This window comes from Brassica napus (genome assembly GCF_020379485.1).
Source record: "Brassica napus cultivar Da-Ae chromosome A4 unlocalized genomic scaffold, Da-Ae chrA04_Random_9, whole genome shotgun sequence".
NCBI classification, from domain to species: domain Eukaryota; kingdom Viridiplantae; phylum Streptophyta; class Magnoliopsida; order Brassicales; family Brassicaceae; genus Brassica; species Brassica napus.
The window spans coordinates 17,421-31,478 of NW_026014002.1; the positions used below are offsets into that span (position 1 = coordinate 17,421).

Here is a 14,058-nt window from a genome sequence, read left to right on the forward strand (position 1 = left end):
ATTTAGAGTATGAATTATCCAAGGGTTTGGAGTTTGCCCAAGGGTTTATAGGGTTTATGATTTAGGGTTTAGGGATTAGGATTTAGGGTTTAGTGTTTTGCTGACGACGATAAAAATATTTTTTTTTTTAAATTTGTTTTTCTGTAACTACTATTTTTTTCTAATCTTTTAACCATTTTATTTTAAAAACATAATATATCTTGACAATATTTTGTTTCTTTTTTTAAAGATATCGAATTTGAAATAATGAAGTCCTATTGGTTGGTGAACCTAGAGGTTCACCTTAGGGGGTGGACCCAAGAATAACTCTAAAATTACTGTCCCTATAAATAATTATACCCTACTAAAAAAAGAAAAAAAGGGAGAATTACGTAGTACAATAATTGTATCGACGACGAGAGGGGACCTCACCTCTACTCCTTTTTTTTTTGGTACCAGGTACCCAATTTTTTTAGGACCGCACTAGCTGAGTTCAAGGACTATATACCACATAATTCACATGGGGTATATATCACATAAACATCAACCAAAAAGTTGGACAAACAAGTGTAATTATTTCAACTTCTCTGTTCACACACCAAAACACATTTGTGTTGCTATATATACGGAGAGTGTCACCGAGCTCTGATACAACAAGAACACACAAGTCACAAGTCTGCCTCTTTCTTCAGTTCCTTGTTCTTGTATTAAAAGAAAATAGTAAGAAAGACACTATGGCAGGCTTATACGACCGTGACAGTGAGGTAAAAGCATTCGACGAAATGAAAATTGGAGTTAAGGGTCTCGTCGACGCCGGAATCACACATATCCCTCGCATTTTCCATCATTCACCACATGTCACCGTAGAAAACCCTATCAAACCCTCCTCGACGGTGGTGATTCCAACGATCGATCTTGGAGGTGGCATGTTCGAGTCCACGGTAACACGAGAGAATGTGGTTGCGGAAGTGAGAGACGCGGCTGAGAAGTTCGGTTTTTTCCAGGTGATAAAACATGGGATTCCACTTGATGTAATGGAGAAGATGAAGGAGGGGACTCGTGGGTTTCATGAGAAAGACACGGAAGTGAAGAGAGGGTTTTATAGCAGAGACATCACCAAGAAGGTTAAGTATAACACTAATTTTGATCTCTATAGCTCTCAAGCTGCTAACTGGAGAGATACTTTAACCACGGTTATGGCTCCTGATGTTCCTAGAGCTGAGGACTTACCAAAGATTTGTGGGTACGTACTCATAACACCTATAGGTCCATACATACATATGGCTTGTAATTGGAAAATGTCTATTTCAGTTTAACCAGTTGCTACTATAATTATGCTACAGTGCGGAACTGTTCAAGTTAAAAATATATCTTTACAAAAAAACAAATTTGGTTATTGTGGTGAATGGCCCACATATATACTTTGAATAAAATTAAAAAACTGGAGATAAATTTGATTGAAGTTAAATACCAGTTTAGGGTTTTTATTAATAATATGAAAAATAATTTATAAATTCTTATATCTGTATTTATAATTTTTTAAACATGACTTTTACTTTATTTTAGAAGCTTTTCTTAAATCAAACTAGATTCTGACTCGGGTTTACTTTTTGTAGATTAAATTTAATAATTTTCTAATATAAAATCTAAATATAATAAAAATTATATGTTATTGACTTAAACATGTTAAATAAAAACTAATCGTCAGGTTTAATCATATCTTTATCGTATGACTTGTTATTATTTTTTTAAAAGTTTAAATAATGGAATCAGAAATTGTGTATTGTATGACCCATAAAACTTTGGTTTTATTAAACATATCGAGTTCGATTTTTTTTTAAAGTTCATAAACACTATTCTCTATATTATGTTAGAGTAAGCTCAGAAAAACTTGGAAGCATCAATGTAGTTTGCTTCTTAATCAATTAAGAAGACTAACTGATGTATCACCTAGGTTAATTTCTTTTCTTTTTTTCATCCCATAGATGTGAAACCAGGATACTGCATAATAATCAATCAGAGAATTTTGACACACACTGACACTCATAACATTCTCTATGAAACAAACCCTGAAAGGCAATCAAAACGACGCCAATTACGAAACTTTATTTTTCTCAATGTATACAAATTGGAAAAAACAGAAGCAACACAAAACCAAAACTTTAAGCAGTCATACTTGCATATATAGAAGTATACAACGTCACTTATGCAAAGACTGGAAAAATTGTTGACTAATTTTTAAATTAAAAGGCAATAGCATTCCATGGTATATATTTTAAAAAATCAGGATTAAGTAATAATTGTACTTCAGTTTTAATAGATTAGATATAATAATTATACGAACGAAAGTGACATTTTACCGTTGCACCAAAATTCAAGTCATCTTTAATAGAAATTACAAACAAAAAACCAAAGAACAAAATACAAAAAACAAAATATTTATCTACAGATATTTACAAAAGAGTTTGCTAATAATTTATACCAAAGAGGCAAAAAGTTGTTATCCCAAAGTACTTTTAATATTGGAAATAAAATTTTTATTTTTTGAAAGTTCATTTCTAGTTCTAATTGAATTAATTAAGATTACACAAGATACTTGATTTAATATAGGACTTAACTTAGATATATATATATACTAGGTGATTTACCTGCGCGGATACGAATATTTTTTATTTATTTATGTATTTTTATGTTATCATAACTACAGTTTTATTTATGAGTTGTTTAGTTATTGTGTTTTTATTTTACAAAATATTCAGTTTGGCCATGATCTTTACTTTTATTATAATTAATTGATATTTACTTTTGGTTTTAAATTAATTTTTAATTTATATATATATAATTTAAATTAATAATATTATATTATTTTAATTACACATATGATTTTGGATATGCTATTTCTAGTCGTTTTGGTTGTTTTCTGGGTCAACAATCGATTTTTTTATCACTTGGGTATATTGATCTATTTCTCTGAATTCAACTATAATATTTTATTCTAATATAATTAATTTTGATTAAATTCTTATTTGCATTTAGATTTTTTATTTTCTTAGATATGTAAATATATTTTTGTAAGATTATATATCGCTTAATATATATTGTGCTTAGAACTAAATAAAAAATAAACTGAAGTAGTTGATTCAAAATTACGTAAATGAATATAACGATAATATTCTGAAATCTCATGCATATATATAAACCTATATTGTAACAATTAGTTAATATTTTATTTTATTTATTAATATGTTTTGAGTCATCATGTAATTTATATGTATAAAATAAATAGATTTTATAATAAAGTTATATTTTTCTTATTTTAGTTAGATCTTTGATTTCGGATAGAAGTTGGATTAATCTAGTCACTCATGTTGTGAGTTTATTGAGTTGCATATATATTCTTTCAGATTCAAACTCAAGTATAATTATTATTTTTATTCTAATTAATTCAAATCAAATTAGTTTTATTTATCGTTTAAATGTGCATATTTTTCATAATATTTATCAAAAATATATGTTGATTTTTAAAAGATATTAGAAATAGATTTGTGTAGATAGTTTGATAGTTAGATTTGTGAGAATCAGTTGTTTATTTATATAGATGTTGGGGCTTTCAAATAGTATTAGGATTAGGAAATTATATATAAAAAAATATACAAAATTGTTAGGAGAATTTTAAAGAATAGGAAATTGTATACTTATCAAAAAGTATAATATTCCTAAGTATCATAGAAAATTGTATAGTTATCACCTTAGGTTTATATCAAAATTGAATTTCAAAAAATATCAGAAATCAAAAATGTAAATAGGAAAAAAGGACAACTCGTATAATTCTTACTAACTAAACGTAGCTTCCTTAGAAACCTTACTAACTAGACGTAGTTTCTTTTTCTATTAAGAAAATAACTAAAATAAGGAAATCGTTTAATGTATGAGGAAATATGTAAATTGTTTAAGGTCACCCGCATTATAATATGAGTAATTCTCTCAAATGGATTTTTTTAAGTTTTTTGTCACAAAAATAGACCTCTAAAACTAAAATGACCACAATAGCATTTTTTATTTTGAATTTTTTTTTAAAAAATTTATAGTTTGAAATCTTATCCCCAATCTCCTCAACTCTAAACTCTAAACCCTAAACCTTAAACCCTAAACTCCACTCCTTAACTCTAATGTCTAGATTAATTAACTCTATATGTTTAAGTGTATATTTGATTCTTTTGATAAAACATTTAAGTCTATTTTGGTCATTTTTTATTTTTAAGGTTTATATTTGTGACAAAAACGTTTTTAAGTCTATCTTAGGGAATTACTCTTATAATATAACTATGTTAATATGTAACTTACGTGAGGAAAATTTATTAAATCACATGTTTTAATAATATTACCTAACTATATATAATTCTTTTTAATAACAATGTGATTAAAAGAATTCATTAAGGATATCATAGTAATCAAACCACTGTGAGAATTAACGTGAGAGCGCTATATAAGAAAGTGACTTCTCAAATAATATTATACTAGATTTTGACCCGTGCAACCGCACGGGTGTTTGTTTTCACTTTTCTATACATAAATTATTGTTTTAGAACATAAGTGGTATGTTACAAAAAAAAAAAAGAACATAAGTGGTATATATTTTTAATGTTAATCATATACATAAATATTTATATAACTATTTCAAATACAATAATTTTATAATTTACATGTTATAATTAATTAATTGTTTAAACCTTATGTATTTACCACTTATTATTATATATTTATCTTATTGTATTTGCATTTAGTTATTAAGCAAATAAATATATTCATGAGAAAATATATTTAAAAAATATTTTGTATTTAATTTATGCTAAATTCTGATCCGTATTTCAAAACTGGATTTCTTTTTACCAATATTTTTATGCTTATTTATTTTAGATAATTTATTATTGTATATATAAAAGTGTAAGATATGTTAATTTTTAGACATGTATTATATAGTTTGTTAATTTTAAGCCGTTCTATCATCATATTATATTTTAAATAAATAGTTTATATTTATGAAAATAAAATTTATAAATTTATCAATTGAATATAATTTTATCATATTTATTTTAGTATAATAATTATATTTTAACGTGATCATGACTATAATTTATTTATTTTTATTTCTAAACGATAACTTAAAATACATTAAGTTATTGTTTAAATATTACACAGATTTATTAGAATTTTTAAAATATAATATATAAATATATATTATATTTAAAATGAAAATATATTATGATTAAAGTAGTTGCAAAGATTTTATATTATTAACTTTAAAGAAATACATGTATTATATAGTTTGATAATGTTAACCCATCTTACCAACATATTAGATTTTATTTTTGAACATAAATATTTTATAATTACGAAAATAAAATATATAAATATGTAAATTTAATACAATTTCATTATATTTAGCTCAATATAATAATTTTAATTTAATATGATTGATTATGATTATATAATAACTAAAATGTTATAGATTTTTTTATTTTTCATTTTATATAATTAAATATATTAATGTATAATAATATTTTAAACTAATTTTGAAATTAGTGAAAATATTTAAATATAATTTCGAAAATGAAGATTTTGTAAAAATCTTTTTAAACAGATTTGTTAGAATTTTAAAATAAATATATTTATATTTAAAATGAAAAGATATCAAAAGATACTATTATTAAAATATTTTAAAAATTATATTTATTATTAGTTTGAATTAAAATATAGTATGAATTTCTATGAATAGGTCCATTAGGTCTATTTTTAAAAAAATCACACATGAATCAAGGTTGTGACTTCTGTTTTAATATATAGGATATATATATATAATTAATAATGAAATGTACGTGGTGGTTACTATTTCAGGAATATCATGTTGGAGTATTCAAAGCAAATGATGAAGTTAGGAGAACTAATCTTTGGACTTTTATCAGAAGCTCTTGGTTTAGAACCTAACCACCTCAGAGAACTGGACTGCGCAAAGAGCTTGTCATTGCTCTCTCATTACTACCCGCCTTGTCCAGAACCTGACCGAACCTTTGGGATAAGTTCACACACAGATATATCTTTCATCACTGTTCTTCTCCAAGACCACATTGGAGGACTTCAAGTTCTCCATGATGGATGCTGGATCGATGTCCCTCCTAATCCCAAAGCTCTTATCGTTAACCTCGGAGATCTCTTACAGGCAAATATTTTAATTTCATTCTTGATTAGTTTTTGTAAACAACAATCCATGTTCTGACAAATCCCAATATATGCATGTGTTATGGTTTCTTGCAGCTTATAAGCAACGATAAGTTTGTTAGTGTGGAGCATAGGGTTTTGGCGAACAGAAGTGAAGAACCGCGCATTTCGATAGCATCTTTCTTTATGCACACCATACCAAATGAGCAAGTATATGGCCCCATTAAAGAGCTTGTTTCTACACAAAACCCTCCCAAGTACATAAACACCACCACGACCGAATTGGCGAGGCATTACTTGGCTAGAGGACTTGATGGAGCCTCTCCTTTGCTCCATTTCAGGATCTGAATAGTAAAAGATGGACACTAATGTCAGAGGTTTACTAAGATTTGTCGTGTAGAATAAAATCACAAGAATACATGTGATATCGTATGCCTATTTTCACATTTGGTCTCATCATATTATCGTGTATCCAATAACCTATAGAATTAAAACGATCAGTATCTTTTTTTTTTTTGTCAAACTAAACGATCAGTATCTTAAAACGTTTTATTATGTAGTTGTTTTTTTTTGCTAAAAAATGTTTATAAATAATATAACATGCGAAAATGCTTATCTCATCCTTCGAAATATATGTAGTTCTTCTTAGGGCTGGGCAAAATATCCGAATCCGAAGAACCGAACCGAACCCGACCCGAAAAAGTAGTACCGAACCCGAACCCAAATTGATTAAATAATTCAAAATGTTGGTATCTAAAGAACCAGAACCGAACTCGACCCGAATCGAAGTATTCCGGGTACCCGAATGTATCTAAAATTGACTTATATACACCCTTATATAAATATATTTTAGTTTTAATGTTTATTAAAAAATCTAAAATATATAAGATATTTTTAAATTATCCAAAATACTTGAAAATATATATTAATAGTCAAAAGCAAATATCTAAAATAGCTAAAATATACTAAAAACACCAAAATATTTGAAATATCTATTGATTATCTATCCAAATATTCAAACCAAATCAAATTATATGTTAAGTTTAGGTATTTTGACATATGTTATTCAAATTTGTATGTAATATAATATTTGTTTATAGATTATGAGAAATTTAAAGTATATAATAAATTTTAAACTTTTAAAAATAATTTTAATGGGTTATCCAAACCCGAATCGAAAAAGATCTGAACTGAACCTGAACCGAAACTTAAAAATATTCGAATGGAGCTGAAATCTTTGACCTCGAAAACCAGAAACCCGAATAGACCCAAACCAAACCCGAATAGGTACCCGAACGCCCACCTCTAGTTCTTCATTTAAGATATATGACTAGGCAAGGACATATTTCCCAGAACTAAAGGAACTAAACTGAACCGAACTATGACTAGGCAAGGACAAATTGCCCGAAACTAAAAAAAAAACTAAACTGAACCGAACTAATAAGTATCCAAATAATCATAAATACTGGAACAGTTGATGTATTTATATATTCAAATTATCCGAATTAAACTGAAATCTCACCAAAACTGAACCGAAAAAAACAAAAAAATTATCAAATACATAAAATACTGTTTATATATCTAAAATATTAGTTATGTTTATTTTTAAATAATTAAATATGTAAATGCATGCCGTTTATATATAAATCAGTTCAGAATCTTACTATATCAACCAATTCAAACACCAAAATGACCAAACTAAACTAAGATCATCTTCAATGGTTTATTTTATTTTTTCTCTAAAATATAATAACTCTATAATAGAGTTGGAATTTGCTCCGATGGTACTCTATTTTAGAGTAAAAAATAGAGTGCTGAACAAAAAATAAATAAGTTATTATATATTTGGAGTAAAACTAGTTTTCACTCTATAAAAATAGAGTATCATTGGAACATTTTCGCTTTAAACTCTATTTTAGAGTTAAAAATAGAGTGGAGTAAGAGATGCCATAAAGCCGATCCAGATGTAATAAGTACCCAAATGGTTCTTATATATCTTTATTTCCAAAATATCTAAAATCCAAAAATGAAAACGAATCAAATACTCAAGTGTCCACGCTTAAATAATGTGTTGATGTCTTGCTATTCGGAGGCATAATTGGACCGCTATTTTCTCCGTCCATAAACTTCTGGCTCCTAATAGAATTAGCTTAAAGTATATATAGTAGACAGAATCAATAGATAATGAAAAATATAAGAACTTAAAACATCAAGCACTTGATAACCAATCATTCAGGACTTGCAATGAATGACACTGCATATACTATCAGGTGATGTGATAGAAAGGATATACGAAATCATGAACCGTCGTGTAAAGTTTGCTATATAGATTCTTCTACGTATCATCACATATTGCTCATGAGTCATGAACTCATGATAATCATTCTGTACGAAAGCGCCCAATACTGTCTCAATACTCAATAATAGACTACACGATGTTCAAAAGGAAACGATTGATGTGGATTGCGCTGGATGATGCAGCTGTGGTATAGCTGTGTCGCTTTCAGCCTCTTCCATTATTTCAAGCTTTCTGCACAGCAACAGGTTTATGCATCATCGGTTACTACTTACCACTTTCATTAAGAGAAGGAGAAGAATGTACCTTGATGGGGTGAAACCTTGACCGCCTTCTTCTGAAAGTGCTTTCTCCAATCTCTCCTCAAAAGATGTTACGTGCCAGCTCACTTTCTGATCCTGCATTAAGAAAAGTAACTCCCATGTGTATCATGAGTGAGAGGACTAGAGATTAAACAGGAGAGTAGGTACCTCTTTGTACTTGTTTGTAGAGTTTGGTATCCCATTACCATCCCACCATTTGGGTGAGATTTGAGATTGCTCTTTCTCGTTCCAGTGAGCAGCAGCCGTTCCAATGATGGGCCTGTCCCCATAAGTAACAGTGGATATAGTAGCCGTCATTTTTTGTTTACTCTTCGCTTCACTCTGCTTCACCCAAGGAGAAGGACTAGCTGAACTCTCTTCCAAATTTCCCTCACAAGTTACTGATATTGGAGATTCAGTTTCTTTCTTCTCTTTGCAAGCATGCTCTTTAGTCTCATCTGAATCTTCAGGGAGCTTACATATGGAGGCTTTTGCAGTAAGACTGGAAGGTGAATGCAAACACTGCGACCTGATTCTTGGTCTTCCCCTTACTGCTGATTCCATAACTGCAGGAGTTTGAATCTCATCCGATAGCTTCAGTGAGGTAAGATTACGCGAGGTTGTTGAGAAATTACTTTTTCCAGCCTTCTCTGGTGTCTTTGAAGTGCTGTTCTTGGAAGAAGTAGAAGAGTAAGATTGATCAAAATCACATTTAGACCACACTGATTTCCTCTTTCCCGTAATGTTTCCAGCTGCGAATGGCACCTTGCTGGATCTATACACCCCATCCCTGAACTCAGTACCAATGCTTTCTTGGCTTTCTTCACCAGCATCACTATATCCAGTGGAGATCCTCGTCACGCAACTGATGTTTGACAAAAGAGTAAAATTCTAGATCAAAAGAAACCTCTTGCGTGTTGTAGAATAATGTTAGGATATATGCAGTTTTAGTTTTCAAATGCTCTGCTTAAAAGAGATATTTGCTAAGAAAAGTAGCACCTGCTAGGAGTTTGCTCTGAAACCTCTTCGCACGGTTCATCCAAGTGAAAGACTGCATCAGAGATCCAGGAATGAAATTGGGAAGGTGTAAGCTGTTTTCCACGTTGAGGAGTTTGGGATGCTTTCCTAATTTCAACTGGTGTGGCTGCTGTTGTTGCACCGCAAGCTTTGAGAAGCTGAACCTGTAATTCCAGAGGTAAACAGGAGGATTATGTTTTCATTTTGTAAAAGCGAGCAACAAATTCGATTGATACATGCAAAAAAACAAAAGAATCTCTAGCAAACGCAGTGATAGAAGCTAACAGTGATTAGAATCAGATAATTTCAAGGAAAGGTAATGATGTAAACATAAGAAAATAGAACCCTTGTGTTTATTTTATTTTATTTTTATCCATTACACAGGCCAGAGCTTGACCTCCAATATCACAAACAAAGCAAGCAAAGATCTAACATGAAGTGTATCTCAAGCAACATGAAGATACCTTATCCTCCAGAAAAGTGCTAACTGACAACACAATGGAAGCTAAGAGTAATTGGAATCACACGGTTCGAAATTGATAGGAAGAGATACCTCATCCTTGATAATATGCAAACCAGATCCTTCACAGTGATGACGTGGCGGAGAATCCGCTTTCTCTAGAGAAGGAAGAAACAAGTAAGACCTTTCTTCTTCTTCTTCTTCTTTCAAACCATACATTGAATAAGAAGAGATATAAATACTACCTTGAGAGAGAAACAAAGCTGATAAACGATTCTTCGAGTCATGGCCTCTCTGTAAAAGAAGCTATGTTAACGCCGAGCTACCAAAAAAATCCAGCTCAAGTAGACTAACAAACGAACATTTACAATCGATTTTAACTTCTGAGAACTGTAATTCGAGACTGAAATCAAAGGAAGCGAGAGAGAGAGAGGGGATTACGATGGAGTTGCCGCCGGGAGGTTGAGAGACGGAATCGCCGACGGTAGATTGCTCCTCGGCTTTGGCACGGAGGAAGCAACGGAAGAGACAACCCATGGCTCTCGCTCGATAGAATGAATCTGTGCGTTTCAGCTAGGAAGCGGCGGTATTCATATGATATGATTTGATTTGAATTTCTCGGGAACCTTTTTATTTTCCGAGAAAGTTTGAGAGAGAAAGAGTGGTGGGGGTGGGGCTGAGAGTCGTTTTGGTTTTTCGAATTTGAAATCTTACGAGGGAGGGAGTCCACATTACTCATAACTTCGTACGTTTTTCGTCACTCGACAGGCGCGTGTGATCGATCCAACGTGGTCCATCTTGTTCGTCCCTATAAATCGTTTGTTTTCTGTTTTATGAATTCTGTAATGGAAATTTTGAACAAAAAAAAAAAAAAATTAGTATTTGGCAGAAAAGAAAATCATTTCGATCGATTGATTTTGGGCTTATTTGCCGTATAGCCATATTTTAAATACGTATTGACAATGATTTTGATGTCAGACATTTTGAACTCTAAATTAATCGGTTTTGTCCTGCACTTAACAAATTTCCAGTTGCAAATGAGAGAGTATATGACGTTATGCTTTTTGTGACATATTTACAATCACGTATAAAAATTTGAGGATTAATCAGAGATTAGTTTTGAATATTTTTAAAAAATTAGAATAGTTTAGGTTATTTCTAACTAGTGGTGTTCCCGCGCTTCGCGCGGATTATTTGATATTTGTGCTATTTAAAATTTTAAAATGTGTACTTTGTTTTTCAGATTTTGTCATTTTTATGAAATATATTTGATGTATTTGATATTGATGTCAAAACGATATTATTTTGATCTGATTTCTTCAGAGCAGCAAAAACTGTATTTGGTGGGCATAGATTCAGTGCACACTTGAGAATTTTGTTTATTAATATATTGTATAAATGTGCATTTTTTATATATTTAACTTAATGTTTTAAATTTTTATATATTTTAACATTTTTCAGTTTTTATTTGTTGTTAAATATGTCTCGAGACTTTGCGATTTTCGTGTAAATGTTTTCTTTTTTACTATATATTGTAGGGTTCAATGTATGCATTTCCATGATGTTTTTGTATAGCTAATGTATGCATTTATAATGGAACTCATATAAAAACCGTTTCAAAATATAACCAATAAGATCCCACAATTATATAATTTGAAAAATCGGAAAATTCCAAAATCAACACCAGAAAAAAATAAATTAGATTTATATTTATATTTCTGCCCAGATATATAATTAATGTGTAATACTTAAAAGTGACTAAATAAAGGTTACAATGATATTAATAAGATAAATATAATGGCAAATCTCCAAAATAGCATCTTTCTAAGTTTATATCATAAAAATAGCACTCAAAAACTAAAATGACCAAAATACATTTTATCTTTTGAAAATTTAAATTTTTTTATTTTTCAAAATTTGAAATCTTATCTCCAAAACCCCACTTCTCAACTCTAAACCTAAAACATAAACTCTAAACCCTAAACCCTAAATTCTAAACCCTAAACCCCACTCCTTGAGTGCTATTTTTGTGACTTCTTGCCTTGAATGCTAGTTTGGAAACAAAAACTTGATTTAGTGCTATTTTGGTCTTTTTCTCTAAATATAATACATTTTTTACTGAAAAATAGAAGGGTATATTGTTTGTGGAAGACTTGATCCATCCCTTAATTTTACGTATTGGGCGCCTCTGATGTACTCATAAATATCTCATTTCTTTAAACATTCAGTTAGAAAAATGTTTGAGATTATATTTTGTGATGTAATTATCTTATTATTTTTTATATTTGCTTGGATTAGTTAACTTTTTTTTTGTAACGTATTCAATAATTGAAGAAGCATTATTTGTTTGAACGTATATGTCACTGAAATTAAAGTCAAAGTTGTTGATGATTCTAAGAATTTTTTTTCTATTTACTAATAGAACAAATAATGTGCAAAAATGTAGAACAATTAAAATCTTTTTAAAAAAAGACATACTTAAGATTTCTAAAAATGAATGAAAAACAAACAATAATGTTAATATTACTTTTAATTAAGAGTTGATTGGCATTTTCAAATATGTACTAAAATTTAAGATGCTTATATATTATTTACTCTTTTACTTACCTGTTTTTAGAACAGGTTAAACTTTAGAATATTATATATATATATATATATGCGTTATAAGATACAAAAATTAACTTTTATTTATATTCCTTTCCCAAATTTAATTTTAACTTTTATCTATTTGATAGTGATTTACATTTTGATGAATGTTGTGATAGTGTTACGTTTGATCTTGTAGAACAATTTTCTAATTAATAATAATTATATATATTTATTGAATTTGATCAGTGAATTGAGAAAGATATAAATAGAGTAATGTAAAGTAACAGTGAAGAATTTAAAAACCAAAACATGTAGAGAAAATATAAATATAGACATTTTCATGCATTATCGTATCTAATGTTAAAAGTATATCTCTAATAACGAAGATGAAAAGTAAGAATGTGAGAGTAACTAAAACAATAGTGGGAAATCATGGCAAGTGCGTGCACAGCTGTAACCACTCTTCCTTTCACCATTAATAAAATATATTTTTCCTTACATGTTTCTATCTTGTGAGTTGTGACTTTCTTCTTTCTCTCCTTGGCTGTTCGGCATATCTCCTAGAACAACCACTTCCTCTTTATTAATGGCAAAACTAAAACTTTAGATTTTCTCGATTTGTTTTTTCTCTCCTTGGCTTTTATAACGAATATATTCTCTCAATTTCTCCTCAGGCATCACCAATCTCAAATTTTGTACAGCGAATACATCAAGTTATAAGCTTCAAAACGTTTTTCCTGAGGAGAGTTTACTCCCAGAATGATTCCCCAGCAAAACCCGTACCGTGACTTGCAGAGATGACAATGTTTCTTGGACTGATCTCTGTTCCAAGCCTCTCAAAGCTGGTTCGAGAGCTGTGGCTACGTCTCCTTTGTCTCTAGCCAGACTGGAGTATATGTTCCTCTCAGAGTCAGACCCACATAAACCACGCCATTTCTGGTTTCAAGTGCCATGCTTCTTTCACCAGCTTGGATTTTCCGAGGAACTCTATTTCGTTTCATTTATAGATGTATTCACTTAATCGAGCCTAGGCCATTCCACTGGACTGAAAATTATTATTTCTCTTCCAACATCTTTGATTATTCCCTCGATTATCCTGAGAAAATTTCAGGTGGGATGAACCTTAGTAGATTCAAGGTTATAGATATCTACACCCTAACAACAGACTACAACGACCTAGTTTCTATTCAGAAACCTGG

General features: G+C 29.9%; 2 protein-coding genes across 3 annotated transcripts; one reads left to right on the plus strand and one right to left on the minus strand.

Annotated features, from left to right (window-relative positions):
• Nucleotides 1-491: 491 nt before the first annotated feature.
• LOC125594197 (probable 2-oxoacid dependent dioxygenase) lies at nucleotides 492-6,704 on the plus strand. Its single transcript, XM_048770493.1, has 3 exons — nucleotides 492-1,222; nucleotides 5,875-6,196; nucleotides 6,292-6,704. Exons 1-3 carry the CDS (start codon nucleotides 714-716, stop codon nucleotides 6,541-6,543), a joined length of 1,083 nt encoding a protein of 360 aa, XP_048626450.1. The 5' UTR covers nucleotides 492-713; the 3' UTR covers nucleotides 6,544-6,704.
• Nucleotides 6,705-8,377: 1,673 nt separating this feature from the next.
• Nucleotides 8,378-10,972, minus strand: LOC125594198 (protein JASON-like). Of its 2 annotated transcripts, XM_048770495.1 has the most exons (8): nucleotides 10,712-10,972; nucleotides 10,516-10,564; nucleotides 10,364-10,428; nucleotides 9,793-9,974; nucleotides 9,429-9,658; nucleotides 8,962-9,359; nucleotides 8,798-8,889; nucleotides 8,378-8,725 (listed from the first exon to the last, which is right to left on the minus strand). In XM_048770495.1, exons 1-8 carry the CDS (start codon nucleotides 10,805-10,807, stop codon nucleotides 8,635-8,637), a joined length of 1,203 nt encoding a protein of 400 aa, XP_048626452.1. In that variant the 5' UTR covers nucleotides 10,808-10,972; the 3' UTR covers nucleotides 8,378-8,634. The 2 variants fall into 2 exon arrangements, with proteins under 2 accessions (XP_048626452.1, XP_048626451.1); XM_048770494.1 differs by having other exon boundaries at nucleotides 8,962-9,658; nucleotides 10,712-10,971.
• Nucleotides 10,973-14,058: the final 3,086 nt, after the last annotated feature.